Here is a 19,033-nt window from a genome sequence, read left to right on the forward strand (position 1 = left end):
GAATCACTATCCCTGACCTCGAGCTGTACTACAGAGCAATAGCAATTTTTAAAAAAAACTGCATGGTATTGGTACAGACACAGGCAGAAAGATCAATGGAATAGAATTAAAGACCCAGAAATGAACCCACACACCTATGGTCACTTGATCTTTGACAAAAGAGCTTAGACCATCCAGTGGAAAAAATCATTTTCAACAAATGATGCTGGTTCAACTGGAGATCAGCATGTAGAAGAATGCAAATCGATCCATTCTTATCTCCTTGTACAAAGCTCAAGTCCAAGTGGATCAAGGACCTTCACATAAAACCAGATACACTGAAACTAATAGAAGAGAAGGTGGGGAAAACCCTTGAATACCTAGGCACAGAGGAAAAGTTCCTGAACAGAACACCAATGGCTTATGTTCTAAGATCAAGAACTGACAAATGGTACCTCATAAAACTGCAAAGCTTCTGTAAGGCAAAGGACACTGTCAATAGGACAAAATGACAACCAACAGATTGGGAAAAGATCATTACCAATAGTACATCCAATAGAGGGCTAATATCCAACATATACAAAGAACTTAAGAAATTATACTCTAGACAATCAAATAACCCTATTTTAAAAATCGGGTACAGAGCTAAACAAAGAATTCTCAACTGAGAAAACTCAAATGGCCGAGAAGCACCTAAAGAAATGTTCAACATCCATAGTCATCAGGGAAATGCAAATCAAAACTACCCTGAGATTCCACCTCACACCAGTCAGAATGGCTAAGATCAAAACCTCAGGTGACAGCAGATGCTGGTGAGGATGTAAAGAAAGAGGAACACTCCTCCACTGTTGGTGGGATTATTAGCTGATACAACCACTATGGAAAGCAGTCTGGCTTTCTCAGAAAATTGGGCATAGCATTACCTGAGGACCCTGCTGTACCACTCCTGGGCATATACCCAAAAGATGCTCCAACATATAACAAGGACACATGCTCTACTATGTTCATAGCAGCCTTATTTATAATATCCAGAAGCTGGAAAGAACCCAGATGTCCTTCAACAGAGGAATGGATACAGAAAATGTGGTACATTTACACAATGGAGTATTACTCAGCTATTAAAAACAATGAATTCATGAAATTCTTAGGCAAATGGATGGAACTGGAAAATATCCTGAGTGAGGTAACCTAATCACAAAAGAACACACATGGTATGCACACACTGATAAGTGGATATTAGCCCAAAAGCTCACAATACCCAAGATACAACTCTCAGACCACAGGAAGCTCAAGAAGGAAGACCAAAGTGGGGGTGCTTCAGCCCTTCTTAGAAGAAGGGGCCATCCAGAGACTGCCCCACTTGGGGATCCATCCCATGTGCAATCACCAAATGCAAACACTGTTGTGGATGCCAGGAAATGCATGCTGACAGGAGCCTGATATAGTTGTCTCCTGAGAGGCTCTGCCAGAGTCTGACATAGACAGAGGTGGATACTTGCAGCCAACCATTGAACTTCTTTCAATGGAAGAGTTAGAGAGAGGACTGAAGAAGATGAAGGGGTTTGGGGCCCCATGGGGAGAGCAAAAATACCAACCAACCAACCAGAGTGCCCAGGGTCTAAACAGCCAGCCTGGGAACACAAATGGAGAGACCCATAGCTCCAGTCGTATATGTAGCGGAAGATAGCCTTGTCAAGCAACAGTGGAAGAGGAGGCCCTTGGTCCTGTGAAGGCTGGATGACTCAGTGTGGGGGAATGCAAGGACAGGGAGGTAGGAGTGGGTGTGGGGGGGCATACCCTCAGAAGCAGAAGAAAGGCAAGGATAGGGGAGGTTCTGTGGTGGAAATGGGGAAAAGAGATAACATCTGAAATGTAAATAGATAAAATATCCAATAAAAAAAGAACATACATGAGCTGGACCTAGGGCTCCCTGCACATATGTAGCAGAAGTGTAGTTTGGTCTTCATGTGAGTCCTGATCAACTGGAGCAGAGGCTATCCCAAAAGCTGTGGCCTATACATGAGATATGTTCTTCTAGCTGGGTTGCCTTGTCTAGCCTCAGTGGGAGAGGATGTACCTAGCCACACAGAGACATGATGTACCAGGGTAGGGGAATGCCCAGGGGGCCCCACCCACTCAGAGGAGAAGGGAGAAATGAGGGGAAGAACTGTGGGAGGGAGTAACCGGGAAGGGGCAGTGAGTGGGATGTAAAGTGAATAAGTAAAATAATAACTTAAAAAACACACACAAAAAAAGTCTCCTCCAGCGTCTCATGGGGAAAAAAAAAAACACAAAAAAAAAAGAAAAAAGAAAAGAACCACTTGAGGTACAATAATTTCCAACCTCAACTTGTGCTACAGAGCTGAAATAATGGAAACAACTTAGTATTGGCTTTAAGAATAGACACATTGATCAATGGGATCGAACTGAAGACTCAGACAAATCCACATACTTATAGACACCTGATTTTTTATATATATAAATAGCCCAGAAATACACACTGGATAAAAAAAAACAGCATCTTCAACAAATGGTGCTGGTCAAACTGGATGGCTGTGTGTAAAAGAATCCAAACCAGAACCATACTTACCTCCCCACACACAACTCAACTCTAAATGAATCAAGGACCTCAACGTAAAACCAGATACACCAAACCTGATAGAAGAAAGAGTGAGAAACAGCAGTGAATTAATTGGCTTAGGAAAAGACTTTCTGAGCAGAACACCACTAGTACAAGCACTCGGATAAACAATTAATAAATAGGAGCTCATGAAACTGAGAGGCTTCTGTATGGCAAAGGGCACCATCATTCAGACAAAGCAAAAGCCTACAGAATAAGAAAAGAGTTTTACCAACTATGCATCTGATAGAGGACTAATATCTAAAAATATATAAAGAACTGAAAAAATGGACATGAAGGGAAAAAAGTAATCCAATTTAAAAGTGGGGTACGTATTTAAACAGTATTCTCAAAAGAAGGAGCTCAAAAGGCTGAAAAACATTTAAAGAAATGTTCAACATTTTTAGTAATCAAGAAAATGCAAATAGAAAAGTGCTCTGAGGTTTCATTTTTACACTTGTCAGAATATCTAATATCAAAAAAAAAACCCAAACCAAATGACAGCTCATACTAGTGAGGCTGTGGAGTAAGAGGGACACTCACTCATCGCTGGTGGCAATGCAAACTTGTACGGCAACTATGGAAATCAGCATGGCAGTTCCTCAGAACGGTGAGAGTCAATCGACCTCAAAATCCAACTATACTACCCAAAGGACACCTCAGTCTACCACAGAGACTCTTGCTTAACTATGATCACTGGTCTTCTAGTCATAATGGCCAGAAATTGGGGGGAAAACCTATATGCCCCTCAATAAAAGAATGGATAAAGAAGAAGTGGTACATTTACAAAATGTAAAGCTTTATTCGGCCATTTTAAAAATGTAATGGTGAAATTTTCAGGTAAATGGATAAAATTAGAAAAATGCCATCCTAAATGGGATAATCCAGACCCAGACATACTGTATGTATTTGTTTACATGTGAATATTAGCTGTTAAGTCCACAATAACCTATCTACGATCTGTAGAACCACAGAGGTCAGGTACAGAGTAAAAGGCTGAGTGCAGAGGGGATAGATACATCTCCCTACAAAAGGGAAGTAGAACAGACATTGATAGATGGAGGGGCTTGAACAGGAGGATCAAGTGGGGATGGGGTGGGGAGAATGGTCAGGTGACAGAATATAAGGAGAGACAGCTAAAGTTAATAGCCATTTGAGGGGTAGTATGGAAATCTAATATATTAGAAGCTTCCTAAGATATATACATTAATGAAGGCAATCTAAATGAAATTGCCAGATAATAGGGAATGAGAGCCCCAACCTGGTTATCTCACCAAATGAAGCTTCCATTACCAGGACTAGGTAACACCTAGCTGAGTTGTTGGCCAAATGGATCCCCATGGGAGTCCCCAAACAACCCAGGCTGTTGCCAAGACTATAAATGTGGACCTCATAGACTCCTAACAGTGGAATCAGGGGCTGTTTCTGACTGTTGCCTGATTTGGGGATTCTTTCTTCCTAGGTCCACTGCATATATATTATAGCTTTTAGTTTAGTATTTTTATGGGACTCCTGAGTGTATAAATGAGTCTCTGAATCTTGTGCCTTCTCTTGGGCTCTTTTCCTTCTGTTGGAATGCCTTGTCCAGCCTCCATGTGAGGGTTTTTGTTTAGCTTATCTGTGGGGAGCCGACAGAAGGCGGCTATCATCCTTGCAGCCATCTTGAGCCATATACCCTGACAAAAGACTTGTTTGCAACAGCCTACAACAGCTGAGCACACTCTGATAACATCTTGTTTTAGATACCCAGGATTTTTTTCTTGGGTGTGTGAGACTTAAAGGTGTGACTTAAAGACAAGACTTAAAGGTGTGACTTAAAGGTGTGAGACTTAAAGGTGTGACTTAAAGGCGTGACTTAAGAAGTGAGACTTAAGAGTGGTATAAAAAGTGAGAAGCAGACAGAAGAAAGTACTTGGGATTTAGAGATTTGGAAGGAACTTGGAACTGGGAAAGAGACTAGCATCTTAGAACTAGGGACTAGACTTGTGACTTGGAAACAGACTTGGAAAGAGACTAGAACTAGGTACTTGTGACTTGGAAAGAGAGAAGAGAGACTGGAGAAGAGAGAGACACAAGAATAAACGGGACTGAATCACACTCTGTCTGGTCTCCATTCTTCGCATCCGTCCTCATTCTCTCTTGCTGAACCCTGACCCTCGGACCAGAGCAGCAGTACGAGCCGGGACAATTTAGCCCCCCAAGCTTGGGGCAGTGCAGGCTCTAACAAATTTAGCTCCCAAGCTTTTGGCAGTGCAGGTTCCAACATTTGGCAGCGAGGTCCCCGACACTTATCATATTTTATTTGTTGTGTTTTGTTGTTATCTCTTAGAAGCCTGCTTTTTTTTCAAATGAGAGAAAGAACGAGAGTGGATCCAGATGGGAAGGGAGAGAGAGAGAGAGAGAGAAGAACCTGAAGAAGTAGAGGAAAGAGAAACTGTAAATCGGGATATATTATAGGAGAAAAGAACCTATTTTCAGTAAAAGGGGAGAAAATGAAAATAAATAAATAAACGCCTCTTGTTCTAGATTCTCAGTGCTACACTGAGCGTAGTCCCATCAGTCTGGAGTAAAGACTTCCAATAAGCTAATAAACTATGTCTGTGTAGTCATCTCTGGTGGTTTCCCTATAATAAGGCAAAGACCTGCAGCTAGCCTGTCTGCTTCCCTGGCTGGAGAGCTCATATTTAAGATGTTTCAATTGAATTAGGATTACATATAACTCCTCAAATGGCCCTAGTTTTAGCCTATATTCCCTCCATTACTCCCCTTTTCCTTCTCTTTCCTATTTGATCCTGCTGTTCCAAGCCCCTTCCATCTATAACTATATATTCTATTTCCCTTTCCTAGGAAGACCCTTCCCACTTTCCTAGTCTCTTACCTTTGTAGTTATATGAATTGTAGACTGCTTATGGAGACTTAACAGCTAACATCCATGTATAAGCAAGTATGCCATATTTGTCTTTTCAGTCTCAGTTACCTCAGTGAGGATGATTTTTTTTCTCTAGCGCCCTTCATTTACCTAAAATTTTCGTGGTTTCATTTTTAACAGCTGAATAATATTCCATTGTGTAGATGTACCACATTTTCCTTAACCACTCACCTGTTGACAGACATCTAGGCTGCTTCCTGGATATGATAAATAGGGCAGCAATGGACAGGGTTGAGAAAGTGGAGTAGATGGGGTAGTCTTTATGACATGACACAGAGGGTGAGGATGTAGTAGGAAAAGTGTGAAGACAGAGTGGAAAAGATAAACAATAACTTGTGTGCAACGCTAAGACAAGATGGAGACAGCATGGACAGAGCCATGATGTGGTGGCAGCGTGAGAGACCAGGTAGAACAGCAGATACACTGAGGCAGAGTGAGGATAGCATGATACAGAAGGAATAACATGGTCACAGTTTGGGGAAGCCACTGAGACAGTGTAGAGAACACAAGGAAGTTATGTGAGGACTGTGGGGACAATATGGTGACAGTTTAGGGTCATCATAAGGATGACATAGAACATCACAGGGACAGTGAGAAAACAGTGCTTACCTTGTGTGTGACAGAGGCACTGTAGTATACCATGAGCAGAAAGAGGCTGATGAAGATGGTGATGGTCGTCTAGAGCCCATCCAGCTCCCCGTTGTGAGCCTCAGCTCAGGTACCATCCGGTTCCAGCTCTACACAGAGAGGAGTAGTCAGTATTTCTTCCAACAAGAGGACACTAAAGTGTAATTTCTTTTGTGTCAAGGTGGGACATCAGGGGGTACAGGAGAAAGGACCAGCTGACCTAGTCTAGCAGAGCCGTCCTGGGGCTGGCCTTCTATCCTCTCTAGGCAACAGCCCTCTCCCTTAACTGTTCTGGCTTAGTCCCTGGGTTCAATAGACACATTGAACCTTAATGATGTGACATAGATTATCCAGAGTCCTCCCTGCCTGCCCTACCTCTTCATTCTGGATCTATCTGATCTAAGTAAAGGCCTATACCTATAGGCAGTGACTCTGCAGACTGCCTGACCCTCTGTATGTCCTTTGCTCACCTAGCCCAGAGGGCCACAGCTTGTGCCTAGAGATGCCTTGATGTCACTGAAGGTTCACATCAGGAAGCAGGCCAGGCCACCAACTATAGGAAGTGTCAGCTGTGTAGATTAGGACAGGCCTTCAGAGGCAGATTGGTCCTCGAAGACTGTGTATGTAGGGAAATAGGGGCCCTCAGAAGGTGAGTGCTATATTTGACTCTGATGATCCAAATATGAACATTGAAGTAGTGGTTAGGGATATTCTGACATCCAACAGGGAGTGGGTGTTATGCAAGGTGCATCTGTGAGGACCTAGTCTGTTGGGCAAGTACATGTGTGTATGCAACTATGTACAGATGGCATATGGGCTGAATGATACTAAGTACGCTGGTCTAATGGATCAGATGTGTATCTGGTAGGCCTTCCTCTGTGATAGCCAGAGCACTGGCCTCAGTCCCTTTGGGGCACAATTAGTGTCCCATAAATAGGCAGTATCCACACACATAGGTATCCCTATTCCTTGTAGAGGCAAGGCCAGGCAAAGCAGGCTGCATTGAGTGCGTTGGCCTTAATGGCTTATTGTACACATAGCCTAGATATGGCTCTGCAGTGTCACAGAGACACCCTTGGTCAGAAAGAAGGACACGGACAGATGGAAAGAGTCAGGATTTATAAGTTCTTTGTGTTCCTTTCCTTAGGAGATTACTTGGGAGTGTCCCAGTTCAGCATAACTCTTCAGCTGATGTAGGCAGAGATGACAGAAGGCACCCTTAAACTAAATCACCTCTCCTGTTGACGGATGACCTCAGGACTTGCCAAATATATACAAATGCTCTGAGTCTTGTGATATGGGCTTGGACACTATCTAGACTCCACAGTGATTGACTTAGGCACATTGGTGTAATCTCAGAAAGAACCAAGACGTTTTCACTGGGTCCCAGGGAAGTGCTGGGCAGTTTATTTATGAGGAGAAAGAAACACAAAGGAATCAGTTTCCCTAAGAATTAGAGGGCTTGCTGAGTGCTGCACCCATTTATCCACAGACCAGGTGAGGGTCCTCTATGTGTGGTCATTGTGCAGAGACTCATGTACCACAGAGCAAGTAAAACATTTCCCTCCTGCATCATGATCTTGTCCATAGTAATATTTCTGTAGAAGGACCCACCAGAGTCCGTGACTATGTTCTTGTAGTTCTGTTCAGGTTTTCCATGGATATAACACTCCACATCAATGTCTTCAGGATAGAAGAGCATGACCATGCAGGTGAGACTGACTGTTCTTGTTGATCTGCTACTTAGATGGAGGCATGGTGAATTCCCAAGGCACCTGGGCATGACCTGTTGGGGAGAGAAGCCCTAACAGCAGTTGCTACCAAAATAAAGAGCTTTGCCAAGCTCAGTACCCTGCCCATAATCCCGATACCATCTACCCCCGCCCCAGATCCCACCTTCAACTTTATAGATTTTTTTTTCTCAATGGGAAGTGGGAAAGGTCCACTTTTGACCTTGCATTCAACCAGTGTTGGCTGAAAATGCCGATCGCCTGGAAGGTGTTGTTATATTGCTCTTTGCAGTCCTGCATCTGAGCCATGTGCACCTGATTATCATTCATGAGCCAGCTGAATTGAACCTCCTGGCTCAGGGCCATAAATGCGATCTTGGGGGTCAGAGGGATCGGAAATACACCCTTGGACTTTGGATGAAAGTTGAAGATAGACGTTCTCCCGCTAGGAATTCAGGAGCTGGTGAGGAGAAATGGAGATAGTTCAAGACCTGAGCCACCCTCCAGCCTGAGTACTCTTCCTCATCCTGGAGCTGGGAAGCAAGGCTAAGCGATTCATCTGGACACATGGAACACTTGATGAACCTGGCCTCAGAACCCCCAGATACTCTATAAGGATGAGTGGGCAATAATAAGGTCTGAAAGAGATAAGGCACCAAGCCAGGGAGGGGAAGAGCTTGACTCTGGTGTGAGTTCAAATCAGACTGCTTCTGAACATGATCTTTGACAAGGAGGGTGACCAGGAGATGGCATGTGAGCCTCCACCATGAAGGATCACTCCCTGAATGGAAGGAGCATAGGCAGACTCCAGAAGGCAGACCAACAAGAACTCCTATCAATTTGAACTAAGTCACCTTTCCTGGTGAGGACTGCTCAACCTGACTTTTCTGGGCAGGAGGCTAGTCCAGCTTGACCTCTCAATTCCAAAGCCATCCTCTCACCAGTTTTCTTGTCCACTTCGTCTTGCTGGCCAGGTAGACTACACTGTAGTTGAAGGTCTTGTTAGCCCAGGTGCTGGCAAGATTAGTCATTGAGCCACTGAGGGAGTAGAGCCCAGACTGCAGAACATGTAGGAAGATGCATACACCACTGGACAGGGAACAGAGGTTCCAGGACATAGTCATTTGTTGTTCAGGTAGACCACTGGACAGGGGTCCAGGGTTCCAGGACATGGACATCGCTTCAAAAACCTAGCCTTTGACCAGGCATCCCCAGATCACCGTGGAGCCAGAAATTTCCCCACAGCCAGAATCCAGAAAAAAATCGTGGGTCTGTGGTTCTGGCTACAAGATAGGGGGAATATGTGAGTAGCCTATCAGACATGGCTGGGCCTAAGACCTTGGAAACTATCTTCCTAATCCTTCCCAGAGCCCTGGCCCTTTGCAAAGATCAGTCAAAGCTCAGCAACTGGGTTTGTTAGCATTAGATGCTCACTTGAATTAATTATCTGCATTATCTTAACCTCACTACGTCATCTGTGGGAAGTTCCCTCAGTTGGCCCTCCATTCTCTTCCTCAGCGTTGCCTTCCCTGCCATCTTGGCTCCTACAGTCCTGTATCTTGCTTGTTCCTTCCCTGGCTTGTTACTGTCTGTAGTGATTTGAATGAGAATGGCCCCTGTAAACTCATAGGTTTGAATCCCTGGTTCCCAGTTGGTAGAACTTTCTAGGAAGGATTAGGAGGTGTGGCCTTGTTGGAGGGGCTACACTGGGAGCAGGTTTTGAGGTATCAAAAGTCCATACCAATCCCATTTAAGTCTCTCTGCCTCATGTTTGTAGATCAAAATGTAAGCTTTCAGCTACTGCTCCAACTTCATGCCTACCTGCCTACCACCATGCTCCCAATCATAATGGCCATGCCCTCTAACCCTCTGAAATTGTAAACCCCACTAAATGTCTCCTTTTATAAGTTACCTTGATCATAGTGTCTAATCATAGAAATAGAAAAGTAACTAAGAAAGAAGTTGGTACCAAGGGGTGTGTTATTGCTGTGAGAAGCCTGACCATGCTAGGACTTTTTTTTAATTTTGGTTATAGTTTCCAGGAGGGACTCATGCTCCATTCCAAGTGGACAGCGAAAGTTGGCATTGTCAACTACATGGTTATGGCTTTAGAGTCATGGAGGATGTGTAAGTGAAAGGGCTGTGGAGTCTTCCTCTGTGCTAAGGAGTTCATGGGATGAAGTGTGTGATGGGGCTACCTGCATGGAGTCACTGATAGGTCACTGCATAAAGTTATAAAAGTGAACTCTGAATTGTATTGAAGACCCCATAATGCCAGAGATGTCAGAGCCATGGGATGGCTGCCAGGGAAATGTACATACAGAGAATGGAACCATCCCAAGAGAGAAGTGTATGTGGACAGCAACCTGGAAAGTTAACACCATTTAAACCCTTTGACATTCGATGTGGCGCTACAAGATTTGGAGTTTGCTCTGCTGGGTCTCAGTCTTCCTTTGGTTGAGTATTTCCTTGATATGCCCCAATTCCTCCCTTTTGGGATGATAATATATTTTCAGTATCATTGTATGCTGAAAGTATTTAATAATCTTTAGGACTTTATGGGGGTTTACAATAAAGAGATTCCCTTGAGTCTCAGAAGAAAGTAGATTTTTGGACTTCTAAATTGTGCTGAGATTTTGAAGATCTACAGGGACTTCTAACATACAGATAAATGCATTTTGCACTATGATGTGGCCAGGAACACATGAGGGCCAGATTCAAATCTGGTGGTTTGAATAAGAATGGCCCGTATAGACTCATATGTTTGGATACTTTGTCCACGATTGATGGAACTGTCTTGAAAGGATTAGGAGGTGTGGAGGGGCCTCCTTGTTGGAGGGGCTATGATACTGGGAACAAGTTTTTAGGTTTCAAAAGCCCAGTTATCTCTCTCTACCTCAGGCCTGAGGATCAAGATATAAGTTCTCAGCTACTTCTTCAGTTTCCTGCCTCCCTACCTGTTGTCATGCACCCTGCCATAATGGTCATGGACTCTAACCCTCTGAAATTATCAACCCCAAATAAATGCTTTTTTTATAAGTTGCCTTGGTCATAATGTCTTATCACAAAAATAAAAAAAGTAACTAAGACAGTATCTGGCTTGATTAGTGGCCCCTGGTCTCAGGTCCCACCGGCTCTTCACAAACTCAGGCTCATGACACTGGTCATTTAGACTAAGCCATCTGAGTTGGCTTTGAGCTAAAGAGGGTGAACAAATCCCACTCCTAGACTCTTCACTCTGATTCTGCACTGACACCTTGCCCACTGGACACTTCCTCAGTCTGCCTGCTACTTTGATTCCTAAATCTGAGCTCTGGGCTCCAGCCTGACCTCGGCCCTCCTTGAATCTTCCCCCCTTGACTCCTGAGGTTCACACTCAGGAAGCCTGTCATTAAACTTCCCAGCATGGGCCTCCCTTGCCTGACCTGACTTCCCTGGATGTCTCTGGGCTTCTTGTCCTCTGCAGGGTATTTTTCTAACAGGAACCCAATGATCTCAGCTCTAGCTCCCTTACTGCCTCTTCTCTTACCCACACTCACCCCTGCCTTCTCCTACATGGTTCCAGTGTCTCTACACCCAAGGAACTCTCTCTCTTTCTAGGAACACTCAGCCTTCAAATTTAGAGTATACCAACACTCTTGAAGAAGATGGCCATATTCATATCCCCTGTGATCCTGGTGCCCCCCCTCCCTTTAGCCCCAGAACTCTGCAGGCCTAGCCCTCCCTCTTCTTCCTAACCTGTACTTCACCCTCTGACACATGCCTCTCTGGTCCTATGTGGTCATCCCTTCCTTCTCCCTATGTAGTCCACTGCTCTGTGAACCCCACACTGCTATACCAATTTTACCCCTTCCTAACCCTGTCTCAGTGGGGTCCCCATCCTCTGAACAGCCTATATTTTTCCTTTGCCATAGCCATCCCCAGAGACCTTCCCTGACTAGGTCCTCTCAAAGTATAGCCAAAAACCCCTCCTGGCCACCAGAACTGGTTCCTTCTATGGCTATGCCATCTCTGGGTGTGAGCTCAAGTCTTTAACCCCTTCTGTTCACCACATGGCTCATATTCTGTGTTCTACCCATGTGCTGTAAGCCCCCCCATTCCCTTCTCTAAACCACAGATTGCTTGGTATTCCCCTAAAGAAGCACTGTCAGGAGAGGACAGGGAGACATTGCCACTGTGTTTGGGCTTTAACCTAAATAAGAAGCCTCCCTCTCCATGGGGGGTGGTAAAGATAGACTGAATAGTCTTTGCCAGCCCAGGAACCTAAGGAGGCTGTGAGCACAGAGAAGCAGGTAAGGGCCAGGCTTCCTGATTTCTCCCCTGGGTCTCAAGGGTAGGACCTCACCCACCCCCACCCATCCACGTGATGCAGCTTCTGATCTATACTCCCCTTATCCCCTGACACAGAAACCCCTAAAGAAAGGGGAACTTTAGGTAGTACCTTCTGCCACCCAGTTTCAATCCTGTTCTTAGCCTGTGCAGAAATGGGTGTGGGGTAGTATTCAGACCTTTATGACAGTTGGGCTGCAACTCCTGAGAGGAAAGATCCCAGAGCTAAGCTCCTGGCAGTCATGGATCAAAGCAAGAAAAGGGGCAGTCACCTTCATATTTCCCACACATGTGTTGCATCAGCCAGGAAAGGAGAGTGCAGTGGGAGAAGACCATGAGACCTGGGTCAGCAGTGGATATCAGCAGAATGGAACAACCAGCCACCTATGGAAGACTGGGAAGGAGTTAAGATACCAGACTGTGGGGAGGGTTCATCTGCTGCACAGGTAAGATGACAGCCTGAAGAATGTTGACCAGACATGTTCCAGGGATACCACAGGGTGGAGCATGGGCCAGTGGATCCGAACACACACACACACACACACACACACACACACACACACACACAAAACTACTGCTGCTGCTGCTACCACCACCAGAGTCAACCTCAAGGAGATGATGGACTACATCAGGAAGCCTATGAGATGAACTTGGTCTGTCTAGAAGCTGGTAGGACCAAATTAGCTGAGTCAGCAGAGAGGAGATGCCAAGAGGAGGAAGAACTCTGCAGCAGAAATCTGCAGGGCTAACAAAGGTGGGATGATAGGGAAAGTAGTCATGGAGGAATCCAAAGCTTGTCCAAGAGGGACTCTAAGCCTGCTGGGGAAGCCAAGTGTGTGGTATCTCTACAGTTTAGAAAGCAAGCTCACTGTTGAAGAGATGAGACGAAGAGCCAAGCTTGAGCTGAAAGAAGCCAAGACTGGCAGGGAGAAGTCTAAGAAACTCCTAGGATCAGGTAGGACAGATACAGGTGAGGTGTGGAGGCTGGGCATTTGGGAGGACGAACACAGGCCCAGGAGCTCAGGGAGTTATAAAACATCAGAGGGGAATCGAGGCACCTAAGATTTCGGGGTACCAGGTTGAGCAGCCACGGGAGAGCAGAGGGGACCTGGCTAAACCGTTATGTGAGAGCTGGCATAGCTGGGAATATGGGAAAATAGACTGACCAGCTACAAGAGAACTAGAGGAGAATGAGTATAAGGAATCCGACTGAGCAGCCATAATGGGGCTGGGGAAGCTGGGAGCGTGGACAACCAAGCTGAGAAGCTAAGGGAGAACAGGGAGAGCTGAGGGTGTGCGGTACTAGAATGTGAGCTGCAGGGGGGTTGGGCAGGTGGGAATATGGAAGACCAAGCTGAGAATCTACAGGGAGCCAAGTGGAAGTTCCACAGCTTCGGGATAGTCCTAGGAGTTTAGAAAAACAGGCTGAGACGCTACAGGGAAGCTGAAGCAAGTGGTAATATGGAGAACCAGACTGAACACCTCCAGAGATCCCAGAGGTGTTCTGGGGGAGTCATGGAAAACTTAGGAGCTCAGGAAATAATGAGTACCTACAGCACAGCTTGAGGCAGCTCTGCAGAGCTAGGGCAGGAGGGGGTGTGGGGACCACACTGGGCAGCTCCAGGGAGCTAGGGTAGGAAGGGGTGTGGGGACCAGGCTGGGCAGCTCTGGGGAGCTAGGATAGCTGGGGGTGTGGGGACCAGGCTGGGCAGCTCTGGGGAGCTAGGATAGCTGGGGGTGTGGGGACTAGGCTGGGCAGCTCTGGGGAGCTAGGATAGCTGGGGGTGTGGGGACCAGGCTGGGCAGCTCTGGGGAGCTAGGATAGCTGGGGGTGTGGGGACCAGGCTGGGCAGCTCTGGGGAGCTAGGATAGCTGGGGGTGTGGGGACCAGGCTGGGCAGCTCTGGGGAGCTAGGATAGCTGGGGGTGTGGGGACCAGGCTGGGCAGCTCTGGGGAGCTAGGATAGCTGGGGGTGTGGGGACCAGGCTGGGCAGCTCTGGGGAGCTAGGGTAGGAGGGGTGTGGGGACTAGGCTGGGCAGCTCTGGGAGCTAGGGTAGGAGGGGGTGTGGGGACCAGGCTGGGCAGCTCTGGGGAGCTAGGATAGCTGGGGGTGTGGGGACCAGGCTGGGCAGCTCTGGGGAGCTAGGATAGCTGGGGGTGTGGGGACCAGGCTGGGCAGCTCGGGGGAGCTAGGATAGCTGGGGGTGTGGGGACCAGGCTGGGCAGCTCTGGGGAGCTAGGATAGCTGGGGGTGGTGGGGACTAGGCTGGGCAGCTCTGGGGAGCTAGGATAGGAGGGGGTGTGGGGACGAGGCTGGGCAGCTCTGGGGAGCTAGGGTAGGAGGGGTGTGGGGACCAGGCTGGGCAGCTCTGGGGAGCTAGGATAGCTGGGGGTGTGGGGACCAGGCTGGGCAGCTCTGGGGAGCTAGGATAGCTGGGGTTGTGGGGACCAGGCTGGGCAGCTCTGGGGAGCTAGGATAGCTGGGGGTGTGGGGGACCAGGCTGGGCAGCTCTGGGGAGCTAGGATAGCTGGGGGTGTGGGGACCAGGCTGGGCAGCTCTGGGGAGCTAGGATAGCTGGGGGTGTGGGGACTAGGCTGGGCAGCTCTGGGGAGCTAGGATAGCTGGGGGTGTGGGGACCAGGCTGGGCAGCTCTGGGGAGCTAGTGTAGGAGGGGGGTGTGGGGACCAGGCTGGGCAGCTCTGGGGAGCTAGGATAGCTGGGGGTGTGGGGACTAGGCTGGGCAGCTCTGGGGAGCTAGGATAGGAGGGGGTGTGGGGACTAGGCTGGGCAGCTCTGGGGAGCTAGGGTAGGAGGGGTGTGGGGACCAGGCTGGGCAGCTCTGGGGAGCTAGGATAGCTGGGGGTGTGGGGACCAGGCTGGGCAACTCTGGGGAGCTAGGATAGCTGGGGGTGTGGGGACTAGGCTGGGCAGCTCTGGGGAGCTAGGATAGCTGGGGGTGTGGGGACTAGGCTGGGCAGCTCTGGGGAGCTAGTGTAGGAGGGGGTGTGGGGACCAGGCTGGGCAGCTCTGGGGAGCTAGGATAGCTGGGGGTGTGGGGACTAGGCTGGGCAGCTCTGGGGAGCTAGGATAGGAGGGGGTGTGGGGACTAGGCTGGGCAGCTCTGGGGAGCTAGGGTAGGAGGGGTGTGGGGACCAGGCTGGGCAGCTCTGGGGAGCTAGGATAGGAGGGGGTGTGGGGACCAGGCTGGGCAGCTCTGGGGAGCTAGGATAGCTGGGGGTGTGGGGACCAGGCTGGGCAGCTCTGGGGAGCTAGGATAGCTGGGGGTGTGGGGACCAGGCTGGGCAGCTCTGGGGAGCTAGGATAGCTGGGGGTGTGGGGACCAGGCTGGGCAGCTCTGGGGAGCTAGGATAGCTGGGGGTGTGGAGACTAGGCTGGGCAGCTCTGGGGAGCTAGGATAGCTGGGGGTGTGGGGACTAGGCTGGGCAGCTCTGGGGAGCTAGGGTAGGAGGGGGTGTGGGGACCAGGCTGGGCAGCTCTGGGGAGCTAGGATAGCTGGGGGTGTGGGGACCAGGCTGGGCAGCTCTGGGGAGCTAGGATAGCTGGGGGTGTGGAGACTAGGCTGGGCAGCTCTGGGGAGCTAGGATAGCTAGGGGTGTGGGGACTAGGCTGGGTAGCTCTGGGGAGCTAGGGTAGCTGGGGGTGTGGGGACCAGGCTGGGCAGCTCTGGGGAGCTAGGGTAGCTGGGGGTGTGGGGACTAGGCTGGGCAGCTCTGGGGAGCTAGGATAGCTGGGGGTGTGGGGACCAGGCTGGGCAGCTCTGGGGAGCTAGGATGGGTGGGGCTGTAGGAATCAGTATGGACAGCTCTGGGGGAGTTAGGGTAGGTGGGAGTGTAGGGACCAGGCTGGGCAGCTCTGGGGAGCTGTGGTAGGTTGGGGTGTAGGGACCAGGCTGGGCAGCTTTGGAGAGCTGTGGTAGGTTGGGGTGTAGGGACCAGGCTGGGCAGCTTTGGGGAGCTGGGGTAGGTGGTGGTGTGGGTACCAGGGTGGGCAGCTCTAGAGGATCTTGAGTAGATGGAAATATGAATAGCCTGACTGAAAAGCCATGAGGGAGCTGAGGCTATCAGATTCCAGAGTCCCATGTTATGTGGCTCCTAGGTCAGAGTATGAGATAATTCCTGAGCAAAGGAACCAAGCAGGTACAACAGATTGAACAGCTACAGGGGAATGGATTGGTAGAAGTTGGAGGGACCAGGCTGAGTATCTTCAAGGTGACTGGAAAAGATTGGCGTTTGGGGAGGGGAACCAGATCAAGCTAGGGTGCTGGGGCAGATGGGAGTGTGGGAAAGTGGACTGAGTTATTATAAGGGAACCAAGACAGGTGGTTGTATTGAAAGCCAGTGTGAGTGACCACAGTGTACTGAGGCAGGTTGTAGTTCTAGGGTACCAGATTAAGCACAGGAACTAAGTAGGTCTAGCCAGGGTAACTAGGAATACTTTGGCAGGAGAGTATGCATGAACCAGCCCGAGGCCTTTGAAGACCTGAGATGGCTTAGGCAGTAGTGACATCTGAGGGCTTGGGAATCCAGTGAGATGAGAGGACTGGAGACAGCTCCAGGGAAACTGGTCACCTCACCTCCCTACTGCAGGTGCTGTCCTGTTAGGTTTTATGCCACTCGTGCCTGTACATGTGTATTAGCAAGAAGATAGTAAGCGCTAGCTTCAGATACGGGACGGTGTGCAAGGACTAGGTGAGGGGAGAGATGGTGGAGAAAGGGAAAGCGCTCAGGGCCTGTCTAGCTCAGAAGCAAGAGAGAGTCAGTAATGAGGGACAAGAAGGGCCTTGGCTGAGCAGGGCAGGGAAACTCCTGAGGCTAACACTCGCAAAACAACCCTATAGTCAGCAGTTCTCGGTCAGGAGCCCCTCTTGGTTCCTGGAGATGAAGGGGAACGTGGTAGGAAGGTCAAACCAGGTCTACAGGGTTGAATGCACAGAGGGGCGGGAGGAAGGAGGCACATCAGGGTCTGAGCAGTGGGAGCCAGCAGCTGTGCTTCAAAGGATGACTCTGAAGCTGGGAGAAGGGTTGGAGAGGACATAACCTGACAACCAGTTTCCTCATGAATGGCAGCATATCCTAAACTCAAGGGCTCAAGGCTTCTAGAGAGAAAAGGGGGACTCATTGGGATCTGGAGATACTTGCACCAGTGACATAGGAGAAGGCAGGGGTGAGCGTGGGGTTCAGGGTAAGAGAAGAGGCAGTAAGGGGGCTAGAGCTGAGATCATTGGGTTCCTGTTAGAAAAATACCCTGCAGAGGACAAGAAGCCCAGAGACATCCAGGGAAGTCAGGTCAGGCAAGGGAGGCCCATGCTGGGAAGTTTCATGACAGGCTTCCTGAGTGTGAACCTCAGGAGTCAAGGGGGGAAGATTCAAGGAGGGCCGAGGTCAGGCTGGAGCCCAAAGCCCAGATTTAGGAATCAAAGTAGCCGGCAGACTGAGGAAGTGTCCAGTGGGCAAGGTGTCAGTGCAGAATCAGAATCAAGAGTCTAGGAGTGAAATTTGTTCACCCTCTTTAGCTCAAAGCCAACTCAGATGGCTTGGTCTGAATGACCGGGGTCATGGGCCTGAGTTTGTGAAGAGATTATGGGACCTGAGACCAGGGGCCACCAATTAAAAACAGGGCCAATTAAAAACAGCTCTCTCTCTCTCTCTCTCTCTCTCTCTCTCTCTCTCTCTCTCTCTCTCTCTCTCTCTCACACACACACACACACACACACACACACACATACACACACATACACACACACACACATACATACATACACACACACATACACACACACACACATACACACACACACACATACATACATACACACACATACACACACACACATACACACACACACACATACATACACACATATACAGAGGGAACAAAGAACCAACAGGACAACAGGAGCCAACATGGCAGGACAAGCAGAGCTAGGGAAGGAAATTAAGACTCCACTGAGGGGAGACATGAATGATGTTTACAGCATCAAGACACAGGTGCAAGAGACTATACAACAGGACGTGGAAGCCACATGGAGATCTCATCTACCAGCTTTTTGAAAATACGTTCAGGATAGAACTGGGCTCAGAAGTTCTACTGGTCAAGCCTAGCTGGTGATCCTGGGGTGGAGAGGGTCTAAGGTGAGGCAGTGGTAATATGATGCCCTCAGCCTAGATGATAGATATATCCTACATGCTCTTTGCAGAAGCCTGGCATCCTTGTAAGACCAAGGACAGAATTCCTCCAGGTGCCTGAACCCAGTCCTGTCTGTTGAGCTCACACATCCTCCTATCTTGCAGCCAGAACAACAGCCCCATCTGTCTATCCCTTGGTGCCCGGCTGCCGTGAAACATCTGGATCCCTGGTGACACTAGGATGCCTTGTCAAAGGCTATTACCCTGAGCCAGTAACTGTAAAATGGAACTCTGGATCACTGTCCAGCGGTGTGCACACCTTCCCAGCTGTCCTGCAGTCTGGATTCTACTCCCTCAGCAGCTCAGTGACTGTATCCTCCAGCATCTGGCCCAGCCAGACCATCACCTGCAATGTAGCCCACCCGGCCAGCAAAGCCGAGTTGATCAAGAGAATTGGTGAGAGGATAACCAAGGGAAATAAAATTTAACTGGGTGGTCAGGCTGGGGTCAACCTCTTGTATAGAACAGTCAAACTAAACAGACCTTGGCAGAGAGGCAACACCAACCAGGATTGGTGCCTTCTCTCTTCCAGACCCCATTAATTCCCAGTCTTTTCTCTGCAGAGCCCAGAATAACCACGCCCAAACCCCTCACAGGCATCTCATGCCCAA

The 19,033-nt window shown here is 48.8% G+C and overlaps 2 gene segments (V, D, J or C); both read left to right on the top strand.

Moving 5' to 3' along the window:
- The window catches only part of LOC143436697 (Ig gamma-2C chain C region-like), an 891,501-nt gene that overhangs the window by 871,517 nt on the left and 951 nt on the right, over positions 1 to 19,033 (top strand). The window contains 2 exon segments of the C gene segment in view: positions 18,528 to 18,818; positions 18,986 to 19,033. Of these exon segments, the coding sequence occupies positions 18,528 to 18,818; positions 18,986 to 19,033 (339 nt within the window).
- The window catches only part of LOC143436699 (Ig gamma-1 chain C region secreted form-like), a 122,096-nt gene that overhangs the window by 50,324 nt on the left and 52,739 nt on the right, over positions 1 to 19,033 (top strand).

This window comes from Arvicanthis niloticus, chromosome 23 (assembly GCF_011762505.2).
Source record: "Arvicanthis niloticus isolate mArvNil1 chromosome 23, mArvNil1.pat.X, whole genome shotgun sequence".
Classification (NCBI taxonomy): domain Eukaryota; kingdom Metazoa; phylum Chordata; class Mammalia; order Rodentia; family Muridae; genus Arvicanthis; species Arvicanthis niloticus.